This window comes from Dermacentor albipictus, chromosome 2, assembly GCF_038994185.2.
Source record: "Dermacentor albipictus isolate Rhodes 1998 colony chromosome 2, USDA_Dalb.pri_finalv2, whole genome shotgun sequence".
NCBI lineage: Eukaryota > Metazoa > Arthropoda > Arachnida > Ixodida > Ixodidae > Dermacentor > Dermacentor albipictus.
The window spans coordinates 113,028,810-113,043,120 of NC_091822.1; the positions used below are offsets into that span (position 1 = coordinate 113,028,810).

General features: G+C 45.5%; 1 protein-coding gene across 1 annotated transcript in view; it reads right to left on the reverse strand.

Moving 5' to 3' along the window:
* Nucleotides 1–3,950: 3,950 nt before the first annotated feature.
* The window catches only part of LOC135911002 (nose resistant to fluoxetine protein 6-like), a 44,629-nt gene continuing 34,268 nt past the window's right edge, over nucleotides 3,951–14,311 (reverse strand). Inside the window, exons 11-13 of the mRNA XM_065443075.2 lie at nucleotides 13,457–13,646; nucleotides 13,117–13,259; nucleotides 3,951–4,169 (exon numbers count right to left, since the gene is read on the reverse strand). Coding sequence (XP_065299147.2) covers nucleotides 3,951–4,169; nucleotides 13,117–13,259; nucleotides 13,457–13,646 — 552 coding nt within the window. The remainder of the gene's footprint in view (nucleotides 4,170–13,116; nucleotides 13,260–13,456; nucleotides 13,647–14,311) is intronic.

Here is a 14,311-nt window from a genome sequence, read left to right on the forward strand (position 1 = left end):
TAGCCTGTCTGTACAGCAGGAGTTCCGACTTTCCAGGCGAGAGTGCCAGTCCCGTACCTTTCAAGAAAGACTCTGTAACATCTAGAGCCTCCTGTAGAGCTTGTTCGACCGTAGCCTCCGATCCTCCAGGACACCAGATTTTAATATCGTCAGCATATAATGCATGACCTACGTAAGGAATTGCTGCAAGGCTTTCCGACAACTTGCGCATTGCTATATTAAACAGAAGGGGTGAGATAACTGCCCCTTGGGGAGTACCCCTGTTTCCTAGTGTGAAGTATTCCGAGACTGATTGCCTCAACTTTATGGCCGCCGTCCTGCTCTCGAGGAAGGATGCAACGAAGGAGAAGAATTTAACTCCTAAGTTCAAGGCCGATATCTCCTGAAGGATATAGTCATGTGCAATTTTATCGAATGCCTTGGATAGATCCAGTGCGAGGACGCCTTTTACATCTTTGCTTTGAGAGTCCATTATCTGTGTTTTGAGCAGGAGCATGACATCCTGCGTTGAAAGCAAGGGCCTGAAACCAACCATATTGTACGGGAATAGTTCGTTGCACTCAATATGTCTCGATATCCTGTTATGCACTGCATGTTCCGCTACTTTGCTAATGCAAGAAGTAAGGGAGATAGGACGGAGGTTCTCCAAGCTGGGTGATTTACCTGGCTTGGGGATTAAGACCACTGTGGCCTTCTTCCAACTCTCCGGTACAACGCCTTCCTCCCATACCTCATTTATCTCCTTCACTAAAGCTTGAATTGCTTTGTCGTCCAAATTTCTTAAGAGCCGGTTTGTAACTCCGTCGGGGCCTGGGGCAGACCTTCCGTTTAAATTGTGCAGCACTTCCCTGATCTCAGCTTCCGAGAAAGGAACGTCCAGCTCTGGGGCAGGCGCGCCCTCATACTGAGGGAGGGGAGAACCTGGGCTTTGGCCAATGGGAAGGTATTTGTTCGCTAGTTTCCGAAATATGGAGGCCTCTGAGATGCCTTCCATTTTTTCCTTATTAATTAATCGGTCTATGACTAGTCTCTGATTACATTTGGATTGTCCATCGTCTAAGAGATGTTTGAAGAGGGTCCATTTGCCTCCTTTGCGCATTTTTCCATCCGCTGCCGAGCAGGCGTCTCTCCATTGCTGTTTATTAAGTTCTGAGCAATGCTCCTCAATGAGTTTATTCAGCTCCGCGATCTTTTTCCGTAGCCTGCGATTGAGTCTTTGTGTCTTCCATCTCTCGAGGAGAGAGCGCTTGGCTTCCAGGAGATGCGCTAACCTTGCATCCATCCCTGGGGCATCAAAATCCGTAACTATTTCCTTGGTGGCCTTCTCGACATCCATTTGTATCTGTACAAGCAGTTCACTGAACGTGTCGTATACTGCCTCATCTTCACCTCTAATTTTCCTAAAGAGGTCCCAGTCTGTGTACTTATAGGTTTTGGGAGGAGCTGCTATTATTTCCATCCTGAGTTCTATTATGTAGTGGTCGCTGCCCAAGTTCTCCTGTAAGTTGGACCACGTGGCCACAGCATTTCTAGTGAAGCTGAGATCAGGGGTCGTGTCTCTGGCGACCGAGTTTCCCAGCCTCGTGGGGAAACGTGGGTCCGAGACCAGCGTCAGGTTTAGGTCTGTACTCGCTGCAACTAGGTTGGCCCCTTTCTTTGTTCGTGTTATATAACCCCAAGCCGGGTGGGGAGCGTTGAAATCTCCTGCGACTATTAAGGGCTGCGATTTCGCAGCGGTTGCGACCCTATTTAGTAGTGAGCGGAGATTATGCTTATGAGCGGAAGGAGAGCTGTACAGGTTGAGAATGAAGATGTTTCGTCTAATTTTTCCGTGGGGGATGATTTCAATTAACTGTGCCTCGAGACCGGATTTCTTATCCGAGTTACAAATTTTGACTTCGTGCTCCTGAAAAGAGGTGTCTTTCCTGACGAATGTGGCAATACCTCTGCCATTTTCTCCTTTTTGGCTAACCGAACGGTAGCCCGATAAATTTACCTTCTCACTAAGTGTTTCTTGCAAGAGCAGGACGTGCGGCATTATCGCTTGTGCTTTGATGAGCTGCAATAGAGCAGCCTTGCGCCTTAAGAAGCTGGCGCAATTCCACTGCCAGATAATTAGGTTTCCGGTGTGTCCCGCCATTTTGATTTCTATTGAGCTAGCAGAGCCTGCAGGGGACTCGTGTTATCGGGATCCTGCTGTACTTTCTTAGCTTTTGCAGTGGTGCCAGTGGAGATGCTTTTGATTTTGCTAGCGTCTATCATTTTCATTTTAGACTCGAGGATGCCAACTTTACGTGTTAGGTGGGAGATGTTACTGTCCATATGCCCGACAGTGCTAGATTGAATAGCTAAGGCCTCTCTCATCTGCGTGAGCGATTCCTCAATTACCTTCAAAGACGCGAGTATGTTTGGTTCTGGCTTAGGGTCCTGAGCGGGGGACTCGTCAGTTTGCATTGGCTCTCTTTCCGTGGTCGCAGGGGGGGAAATAGCTTTGCGCTTATTCGACCCTTCTGCTTGTACTGGGATGGGTAAGGCTACTTCGCGGGGTTCACGCGAGTTACGGAAGAGCTCGAACTCAGCCCTCAGCGTTCGTAGTGCCTCTTTTAGCTCTGCATTTTCCTTCTTAAGCATTAAAATCTCAGATTGCTCTCTTTTATGCTCCGGCGAGATGCCCTGTGTTACCTGTTTGCCGCTTGAGATGCTCATCCTGGCCTTGTCTGCCCAGGACATTGGTTCCTGGATTCGGACCCTGGAACCCGATCGTCCTCTCGAAAGGGAGCGTCTGCTGCTATTGTCGCGCCCTCTGGAGCGAGAGCGCGATCTGCGGGATCGCCCTCTGGATCGGGAGCGGGAGCGTCCTCTCGATGCCGATATGTTGCGATGGGGGGAGTAGAAGGGTTTCTCTCCCGCCATTGCTTCTCCGCCGCTAGCTGTGTCGAAACCACGCGGTCCTGCCGCCCGCTGCGCGTGCTGTGCGCGCCTGCGGCGCCGCCGTCTTTGGCGCACGATGTATGGCACCTGGAAGCGCTGTTTGCACTTGCGGTCTGCCGTTTGGTGTGCCCCACCACAGATGGCGCACTTGGGATCACATTGATGATCCTCTGATGGTGTGAGCATGCCACATCCGCGGCATTTTTTTTGGTCTTCGCCCTTCGGGCAAACGTCGGACCTGTGGCCCAGTTCTCCACACGCATAACAAACGTCTACTTGTCTTCGATACAAGGAACAAGGGTAGCGAACACCATCACATACGACGTTTAGGGGGACCTTGTGTCCGTCGAACAACACGATCACTGTTGTTGTCTTCTTGATTCTTCGAACCCCCAGTGCGCCGGGGTTTCTCCGGTTGACGATCATTTCCGTCATTTCTGCGTCACTGATGTCCACGTTGATTCCGCGGATCACTCCTTTACATGTGTCGTCCGACGCAGCCACGTAGGCCGCCACTTCTATGACGACACTTGCCATACAAATCTGCTGAACCTTCGCGTAGGCGCGCGCGTTCGCCTCGAACGGCGTGGCAACCACGAGAATGTTCTGGAAGGGATACAAAACTATTTTTTCACTGCATTGTACTGCGAATGGAATCAGGCTGTTTCTAGCAACACTGAAATCGTGGCGGTGGCGGCGGCGGCGGCCGCCCGTTTTTCGCCGCACGTAGGTGCCGCGCGCACGTAGGTGGCGTTGCGCCGCCCTGGTGCGGGCCGCACGAAGTTCGCCGTGAAAGTTCGCTCCGTGTGGGCTGGCCTTCAAGCCATTCGTAATTGGGCAGAATTTATTTTGGCGAGGGAGAATAATGAATAAACGGACGCAGCGACCACTTACTGCACTTATTGCAGTTGATGTGGCGATAGGTTGCTGACAATTGCCTACCGAGAACAATCCTGCTCAGCTTTCGTGGTCTTGCGACTACTCGTGTGGTTTGCACAAGACGGACAACCACTGTTTGGTTATAAGCGTAGCGAAATTTTATTGCCATATGCGCCGTTCTTTGTCTTCACGTCGCCACTCTCGAGATGTTCTTCCTGCCCTTGCTTCTGTGCTCCATCACCTCCAATAAACCTCCTGAAAACCAGCTTTTCCAGCACTCCGGTGGGCGCCTCGCACGCTAGGAACACCATGTATGACAGCAGGAAGCACCAGACGAGCACGGCAAAGGATAGCGTGATCTGCAGAAGAAATAGTGCAATGACCATCGACACATTCAGCATGCTGAAAATGAGAAGTGTAGGTCACCTTACTCAGAAGAAATGACCTAGACAGTTCTCTGGCAGTTTCTACACGCTAGCTATATTAGGGTCACTATAAGTAATCGATAACTGAATAGGTCGATCACCAGACACCCAGCAAACTCCGCACGGTTGCAGCAGAAAGCTAAAAAGGAACGTTCTGTGCCTTCGTTCTAATGTCTGTCGTGCGCAAATCATATGTAACGAAGTCACTTAGCTAAAGTTAGAAAATTAGTGGTCCTTACTGTATCGGTCAGTGCAACGATTATCCGCTCAATGCTGAAAGCAGGTAAGCGAAACAAGAGAGAGCAAGAGAAAGAGAAAGTTGGGCAAATTATCAACAGCTGCAACTTTAAGGCTACACTGAAAAAAAAAGCTGTTAATTTAAAGAAAATTTAAACAAATTTCCTCGACCGCGAAAGAAGTTTTCTGTAAAGGCCCTACGACAGAAACCATTTAAAACAAAAGAAACTAATTTTCTGTCGTTTATGTCCAGCCTATAAATCGGGTCAAAACGAAAATACAACCTTTCTAAGTTATTCTAATTGCTTAAAACTATAAAAGAAAATTTTACATTTTTTTCTTTTCATACACGCCGTTTTTTGCATATACCACGCTCGCCGCGCTGTTTGCGCTAGTGCGTTGATGTCCCGTGCCTTAATAAAGATGGCGGCTATTCGAGTCTGCGCATGTCGGCACTGTTCCGTTTCTTTCGAAATTCATAAGAGGTTTGTGGTAATCTTTTCAAGCACATTACAAACACTGCGCGACGTATTCTCTTACCAAACGTTTTCCACGTGTTCATGACATAGAACACCACCACAATGTAGCCTGCAGAAAAAATTCAGGCGGACAGAGACAAATTTAACATGTTCCGTCGTTTCAGCATACGTTCCGCTTTCTGAGACCACATGGGGCTTGGCTAGTAAAGGTAGCTTTTTTTTTTATAGCACACGTAAGCACTAGTCAGTGGGCTTGACAAGTGTATTGTCTATTCTTGCCCTTTCAGAATGTACGTGTTTTTCCTGTGACTGCGAGAAATAAGAAAATAAAGCATGCGTGAGCTCTCAACAAAGCTCACTCAGTGACGTCAGCTTTCAGCTACGATCAAGTGTTTGCTTTTTTTCTGTTGTGTAATATTCTTTGTTCTCATTCTTGCATATGAACCCACCGCATATGAGGGGCACATGGCATCCAGTATTGATTTTGATGTTTCGTTGGCTGCGGTTCGACTGTTTTAGTGCGTTACCAGCGGGAAATAATTTTGCCTGGCCACCGTTTCACTTTGAAAATAGTTAGCGGAAACACTCGACTGCGTGGCTTGGCGTACTACCTGCGCATTTTAAAGGCACAGAGCAGAAGGTGCTAGTACCCGAGCCGTCAAAGTATGCTCTCGTCACGCTCTTAGCCACAAAGAATTCTTCCTATGTCGTCTGCTAGCCTCACTTTCTGACTTTGACAAAAAATAGCTAAATGTATGCATGGCGGACCACAAACGTTAGAAACCAATGTTCAAAATTCGAATAAGCTGAACTGCAGCAAAACATCTAGTCAAAAAAAACCAAAAAGGCAGCATGTGCCATTGTTTCCGCGTAGCTACTACTATAAAGGTAACATAATGTGTCGACCGCTTCAAATTATCACGGCTATTTCCTACCTTGTGCCATTCTGCTTGACATTGTTACAAAACTAGTTGACTTGTGATATTTTTTTTGCGATCTACGTGCAGTGCACTCCAAGGGTCGTGTCGGTGTTGTGCATAGTAAATGCTGTGAATATCTGGTACTGAAGAAAATTCCGATTTTTCTTCCACGTTTCTGCTGTTCAACGTTACTGTAGACGAGACGTGCAGCAGGCAACACACGGGAGATCGGATTACAAGGGTCTCGCCATGGATACAGATCTGTCGTTCATGCCCTGTCCTCCTGCGCGGCACTTCCAGCACTAATAGTACAGGCGGTACAGTAAACGTACTGACAGCACAGGCTTCCACAGGGAGACAGAGAGAGAGAGAGAGATCTTGTGGCGGTCTCTATGGTCTACTCCATCCAAAGAGCGATGACATTAGCATGTTTGCGCACACTGCGGAACGTGTATGCACCCAGCGTGACCGCGCATCGCGCCGACGCCGTGACTCCGGGCAGCCCGTGATGCCGGTCCTCTTTTCGACTGCTACACATTTTACCGCATCTAGCCTGCATTGCGCCGAACCGCGCCTTCCCTCTCAGTATCGTATTTCGATTGCAGGAACGAGAAAGCTTCGCGTATGCGCGGAGGACATACCATGTTCCCTGTATTCTTCATAATTGCGATATCGATTAAATGGACACTCCAGGTGCATTCTTGCCGTCGCCGTGATGTTCCGTGTAAAGTCAAAGGGCGGCGACACAAGCAGCGCGGCCTTGCGCCGAAAGTTCTATGCATAATCAGGTGTCTTCACGATTGGGTTTTAAGGCAAAAGTCTTCAACAACGTAATGCCGAGGTCACTCTTAGCTTTTTCGCAACAATTAGGTCTTCATGTACAGGGTGTCCCACATAAGTTGAGGCAAGAACTTAAAAATGGAATGTGCGTCGGAAGCGAATTGAACCGAACGCATACAATTCGCAATAGCCTATAGTAACGCAGACAATTTTTTCATTTTCTGCATAGCTCACTAATTATGTAGTTTAATTACCCAACTTGTTAATTTTTGGCTTAGGACCCCAAGTATGATATTCAGATTTCTAGGGCATCTTTACAAACCACCGATCGAGTGGTTTCCTTTACTATACGTCTCACGTTGTCCTTTTTTCCGGGTTGGCCATATTCCAATAGGCCATGTGCCTATTATACAGATTGCGCATTTATTTACTTCGCTTGCCTTGCTTTGAAAGGGCACGCAATTTTTCCTGTTCTTCTTTCATTACGTATGCGTGCGATTAATGGTAACCGGAAGCTTATCTATGGCCTTGGAAATTGACTTTTGAGGTGTTATAACACATGGAGGAAAACCGATGCTGCTTGTTTTCTTGACCTAGTGCGCATAAGCAGTTCGGTTAATATTGCTATTTTAATATTCCTTGACAAATCTGTCCAAAGTTAGTTTTGATGTAAACTGAAAAAAATCACTTTCTTCTGCAATGTCCTAAATTACAAATTATTTCTTACAGCCGCTGAGAGAAGGAGTGTTGACCGTATTTAACAGCAGCGCAAGAAAGCTGAGTAAACAAAAAACTGAGACTCACACGAGCGTTACTTGTGACCTTTGTCATTTTGCGCTACAGCTGTATATTTTCGTCGTTGACTACACAGGCTAATTTTCGTATTGAGACCAGCTGCATATTTACATGACATTTCTTAATCTATATTGATTATGTGGAGTGTCATAGAAAACTCAAACATGATAGAAGTCAAGAGGAGAATGGAGGCTGGAATCGATAAACAGTGGTCAGACAAGGAAAATCGGCTCCACTCAACGTTTCTGGAAAGTAAATTCCCTCCGCTAAGGCGGTATAACTGCCCTCAGGAAGAAAAATGGCCTTTCAGAGCGTTCACTTGAGCGGCAATCTTGGTTCGCCCATTATTCATCCCAATGGAAAATTGTCTTTACACATCACACTTCTGTACAGTGGAATCGAAAAAAGAAGTGGTAAGTCACAGAAAATATAAACAAAAAACTGATCTTTTCTTGTGCCTAAAAATGAATTATTGTTACACACATACAGTTTCTGGAAAAAATACAGAAAATATTAAAGTAACAGAAAAATATTAAACGAGAGACAGCTTTTTTCTGTAATACAAAACAGGTAACTATCTTTAAAGACAAAATTTTTGTTAATGGTTGTTTATAGCAGAAACAGCAAAAATAAGAAACGGAGCTTTACAGAAATCCTTTTTGGCAAGGTAGCTACCAGGAAATTTTTGTTTTTTTAAGCAAATGTGTTTACAGTGTAAGAAAACGCAGCGCGCTAAATTTTTGTCTAGGGTTCGATGCTTTTGACGCGATTACAAAATTCAGCGGTTCTTTTTCTGTTTTTCCGGATGGCCGAAGACGCCGCCAGAAAGCAAGGACTGGCCGCCGTCTGAGGAAGGGGGGGACTGGGGGTTAGTCTCCCGACCCCCGCCACCCCTTAACCCCATCAAGGACATAACAAAGTTTTATCTCTCTATGCCACCATAAAATGCAGTAATATATATATATATCCAGACTTACTTTCGCAAAGTGTTCCCAGGAGATAACTTTTTCTATTAAATTGCGCGATTTCTTTTTTCAAGGAATATAGGGTTCAGTAATTTTCTTGATGATGGAATTGCTTGCATAACAGCAGACCCCAGAATTAAAACACTGTACTGTACTGTATTTTCAAAAGATCCTCGCTCGAAGCTTTTCTTGCATTCTACGAGAATGATGATTATCTTTGTTAGCGTCCCCTTTGAAAGGGGTGGTGACGAATGGTCAACTAGCCTCATTGAGTTAATCATGTTTTACTACATCTATCGCCACATAGCCTTTTGGCTGTCTGATCTCAATCCTAATTGTCGTTTTCGAAGCCTCTAGCACAGTATTGCACAGCTGCCTATGCTTGCAATGTCTGCGCTTCTATCAATCTCTTCATTGCTTTTTTTTCACCAACACTCTAAACATTTTTCAATTATCCCGACTGCTGACTGGTTATATATCCATCTTCTTTATATGCCAACGCCCCTTGAAGGTGGACGAGTCTCACTGGTGAATATCTTGGTATTCTTTTACAATGTGCCGAGACGTTTCCATGCTTTCTTTGCAGCAACCACAGGCCCTGCACAGCACAGCATCATCCCTCAACTGATGACAACGCAGCACCGCTCACGAATCGCCATGGATGATCATGAAAAGCAGTGACCACTTGTTTCGATGGATGGAGCTGCTATGCACTTTAAGTGCATAGCAACGGGTGAGGGGAAAACATAGGATTCACTCATATAAATCATTTACCAATGCATCGGTAATATAAAAATTGGAAATGCATATAACTAAATTAAAGCTGCAAGCGTGGGTAGACACTAATGGCGTACTGAGAGAACTGCAGATTATATTCAGAAAGGGTAGGCATCTAGATGATAACTGATTTATTCTTACTCAGTGTATTGATATATCCAGAGAAGAAAGGATACTTTTATATGTGCCTTTTCTGGACATTACAAGAGCATATGACAACGTTACCCGCGATCATTTGTGAGATATTCTGGAACGAAAAGCCATAAGCAACGACCATGTGCAGTGCAAGTGGAAGATTTAACTACACGATACAATTTGAGTTCAATGCGAAGGGATGAGGAGTGAAGAGAAAGTTTGTATCCTGAAAGGACTAAGATAGTGTGGCAATTGTGTCCATGTTGTTTATGATTTACATGGCAAGGACGGAAAGGCTGCTAGAAGAAACCAGCAATAGTTTTAACCGGTCATAGAAAAAGGCGGGCCCAATAATGGAGCAGCAGCTCTCGTTATATATATACATTTTTTTAATCCGCACGGCCTTGTGCTGCTGGTTGAGGGGCAGTGTGATATGCAACGTCTAAGTAATATTTGTGGATATGAAGGTGAGATCTTAAGGAAAATGCTTTCTATCAGAAATGCGGTCTTATGGTACTCGAGGATAACATTGAACATACAGTGTCTATAGAGACAGCGCCAGAAAATATCTCGGCTAAAAGCATACGAATAATTGAGTGTATAGGTAGACAAGGGCAATAGATATACGGAAACAGGAAAAGAGCAATAATAGCAAATGTGGAGAAAAATGCAGTCATAATGGAACACAGAGTGCTGTGCGTATACACTAGGTATGATAGTACAATAGCTATAAGGTGGGGTACACCAAGAAAGAAGCATGCGCTGGCTAGGATGGAACAAGCGTTATTTCAAACATGAAAATGTCCACTCGGTTGTCCATTTAGGCTTCGCTGACGTCACCGAAGCCACGGGGCACAGGTATAGCAAGGGAAAAGTAAACATATTCGCAATATTGATTAGCAAAAAGGGGTGGGAGGTTCCCTGGCATAAAATTATTAGACCACAAACAACGTAGGGTTAAAAAACAAAGTTCACAATAGTGGCTTAGGAAGTTAGATGATGAGCATTTCATGTCTGTCGAAAAAAATATATAGGTAAGACATTCAGCAAAATAAATATGGCAGTTGTGGCGCACAAATCTGCCATCATCTTTCAAAAGAGGCGCTCATGTCATCCATCCATATGGCAGAGTTAGAGTATTGAGCCGAGGACCGCTCTAGAACAGGGGGTAGTTGTAGTTCCATGTAGTAGAGAAATAATCTGCTTTTTAGAAGCTGCCTAGCAAAAAAGTAAAGGTTGGTGCATTGGATATACGAAACCCCAATAAAATTATACTTTATTTTCTAGCCTTTCAAGCCTCGTTACCTTTGGGCCTCACATGATGAGACGCAGTCGCGCTGACAAGAACAAGGAGTGTACAGCAATAACCCCAGCCGATCGCGGTCCTACAGCTAATAATAACAAATCGCCTGAACGGAGAGAACGACTGAAGTGCCCCATTTGTGGCACATTTTAAGCACATTTTAAGGCAGTTATGAGAATTAGCCGCTCAGAAACAGAACTCTTCCCGTAGAGTGTGTCCATGTGATGCAAGCACCGAGCTCTACTAAAGAAAATGGTGCAGATCAAGCAAGAAGTCTCGAGGAGGAGCAACCACCTTTATAAATACATTTAATGCTCCGGCCCGGAAGCTCACGAACAATTTCTCCATGTCACAAGAGAATGTTACGATCGCACAGTTGAGAAAGGACATGACATCTTCTTTCAGTGGGGGCGAAACAGTTTGGTATCTTTGGAAATGACCAATCAATTGCAGCCGCTCGGTCTGTGCATGAGAGTGTCGGTTGCGTTGCGATCCCGATATCAAAAGTAGATGAAGGGGGAAAGGTCAGCTACATTGCGCGGGATCTAACATTGGACGCGTGAAATTCAGCTCACTTTACAAACCAGCACCCCAGTTACCTCGATCCCCATCTAAAGTAGTTGTACTTTCCTCGCAGCTTAGCGTAAGATAAATCTAATTTGTCGTCTGTGGATCGGTGTAGCACCTAGGAATGCTTACTCGTTGCTGAACGTGATGGCCAGAATGTGAAGCTTGTGTGTAGAAGTAAACGGCTGCGCGCATTCAGTGACATTGTACGGGTTTCTGTGCACGTCGAAAATTCCTCTGCACCACGCTCGACAACCTTGGCAACCATCCACCTGCGTATACAGCAATTCGTGGACCCAGGTCCCAGCCGATGCCACCCCGAACTACTGTGAAAGTACTAGCGTGCCTTTTATTAGAACATCGAGACCGATTGAAATACTAGTTTGCTGTCATACAAATTCACTAGGTGTGTATGAATCGCTGTTCTTCATATCTTTTCTTCACTTCTCCTCACCTTTTCTACCTTATTCGCGTCTCCCAGTACATTGTAGCCAACAGGACAGTTAGTCTTGTTAACCTCTCTGCCCTTCGTATTTTGTTTTGCCATTAAATTTTATTTTTTCTTATTCGATTAGTTCAAAATAAAGATGGTTTTTTCCTCACTCACTCCTAATGCTACACAAATACAAAGTCCAAAAGAATGACACAGGAAAACAGCCACAGGTGTGCTTGTTAGCAGAATCACGACCCAATTTCGAGGGAAGCTGTTTATCTTGAAGAGTGATAATAAACGTTCTTCATTGCCAGTAATTGCATCACATACTTGAAAACTTCGCTAGTACAGGACTTGTTCTTTTAAAACCTTGCCCGTATATAACGCTTTCTGGCTCTAGCTAAGGCACGTTTATGATGGCCGTAGTTCGTCCACGTGCAATTTACCTCACCTAAACATTGGCTCCATTTTTTTTTCTCCCATCATTTTCCCCGCACTCCGATATTAGCTTAACCATCTTGAGCCGGGCTGCTTTCATGGACACGGGAGCGCGATGAGCGGTGCCATGCGAACAAATGACTCCGTTGCTTTACTCGAAAGTCTTTCGCGCTTCTTCCTAATATTTATCGTTTTCTTCTTGTTATATCTATCGATACTTTCATTTAGACTCAGGCGTCACATTTCTTGAAGACAGAGCTGCCGACTGCACAACCGGTGTCTTTAAACTTCTCTCCATGGGTTAACCAGTGTACGCTGTATCACGCTGAAGCCTGTCAGCAATAGGTAAGCTGTGCATGGAATGCGATAATGAGGAGCTAAATTCATCCTGCCTATTGAACTTCGAGGAGATTTCAGGTTACGAACAGCCCCGCTACCCACCGTCATGACAGATAAGGATGCTGGATATAGTAAGACACTAGAAATATCCGTCATTTCCTAGTTGTCTAGTGTGTCTGGTATGTACAAAAAAGTGAGCCTCTAACATCATAACTCGCCGCGCTTAAACTTGACCCATCACATAGAGAACACCCACAAAATATTCGCATCTCAGTAGTAATGCTGACAGACCAAACACTTTTAACGTGGGCTATATAGTCGAGCATACTGGAACATATTTAAGAACGCTTGCAAGCGTTGCTTACGTTTTGTGGAGCGGTACATACATGGTCAATCAGAATGACAGTATACGTGAAGGTCAACATTACAGTTCCACTGTTGCTGGTATAGAGCAGCACTGAGGTACAATCGCGAGCAAAATTTTGGAGGCCCTGGCATCAGCAACAAATTAAAGTAAATTCAAGTGCAGCTCCGCGGCCTGGAATCGGTTTAATAGATTGTTTTGTTCAGACGCACGCACGTAGGCATGTGTTCTTGATCTTTGCCGGAATGCCCAGGCTGCGAATAAAAAAATAGTGGCACTTATGTTCCCCATACTTTTGCTCGCCACTGTTCATTGAGGCTCAATACTTAATGTGCGGTGTGAAACCCACCTGATTAAATGTCGACCAGTAGACTCGTTCTCTGGAGGCGTGCATCAGGAGTTCGAGGAAAGGCCAATGAATCAGGTACACACCGTACGAAAGCTTGCTCAATGGAACAAATGCATTCCAGGACAAGAACTTGGCCAGAGATCCTAAGAAGAAGCATGGTTTGTTGCATTTTTAGCCATGCGTATAAATGAGAAACAAGAAAAAAACTAGAAACGTGCTCGCCGACCTCAGAAGAGAGACGCGCTATACATGGTGCACAGTACAATCTACCTTCAACCTCATTCGGCTGGTCCCAGTTTGCTGTAATAAACAACAAACGAAGACACCAGGGCATCCTCACCTCCTCGGCCTGTAGCACATGTCAGTACGATCCATCCAAGAGAAAACGACCACAGTATCCTATCGAAGAATGCCAGAAGCAGCTCCATGCTTTGTGACGTGGGGTACTGGCTCAAGTACCAAGGAAACTTCACCAAAACACAGAATAGGCCGCAAATCACAGATGCACTCCAGCCTGCGAGCTGAACAGTCTGAAATGTTTAAAAAAACAAACGTTTGTGTGGTACTTCAGCAGCATATACAGTAAAAGCTCGTTAATTCGAACTTCAATAATTCGAATTTATGGATAATTCGAACTGTACGATTTGGTCCGGCCAAGCTCCACAGAAGTCTATGTATAAAAAAGTCCGTTAATTCGAACGCGAGAAGGTTCCCTCACGGATAATTTGAACTACGCTCGCCTGGCACACGGCCAGAGAAACGCGCCTATTGCCTACACACAAGGCTGTATTGCCTCCGAAACGGAGAGAACGGCGAGAGAAGGCAAAATCGGAAAAAAAATCTAACCGACGCGGGGTCAGCCAGAAGGCAGCGGCGGCTGCCGCTTCTCCGTTCTACGTAACCTCCGAGACTTCTTGCCCGTTGCGAATCTCGGAGTCTTTGTAAATCTTGTACAGCTGCTAATGTGCGGAGATGGCACGGCAAGCTCCAAAACACAGCGAATCAAGTACGTCGCAGCTGCGCTTGCAATCAAGAGCCAACGAATCAGGGCCTTCGCCACCTTCACATGTTCAGCGTCTTTGTCTCGGCAGTCTTCATCGGTTGTGCACCTCTGTTTTCAGCTTAGGAGGTATCGGCCGTCGCGATTCATTGTGATGGTGTTAAGCCTCGGCTAACGTTCGTTTCGGTGGACATC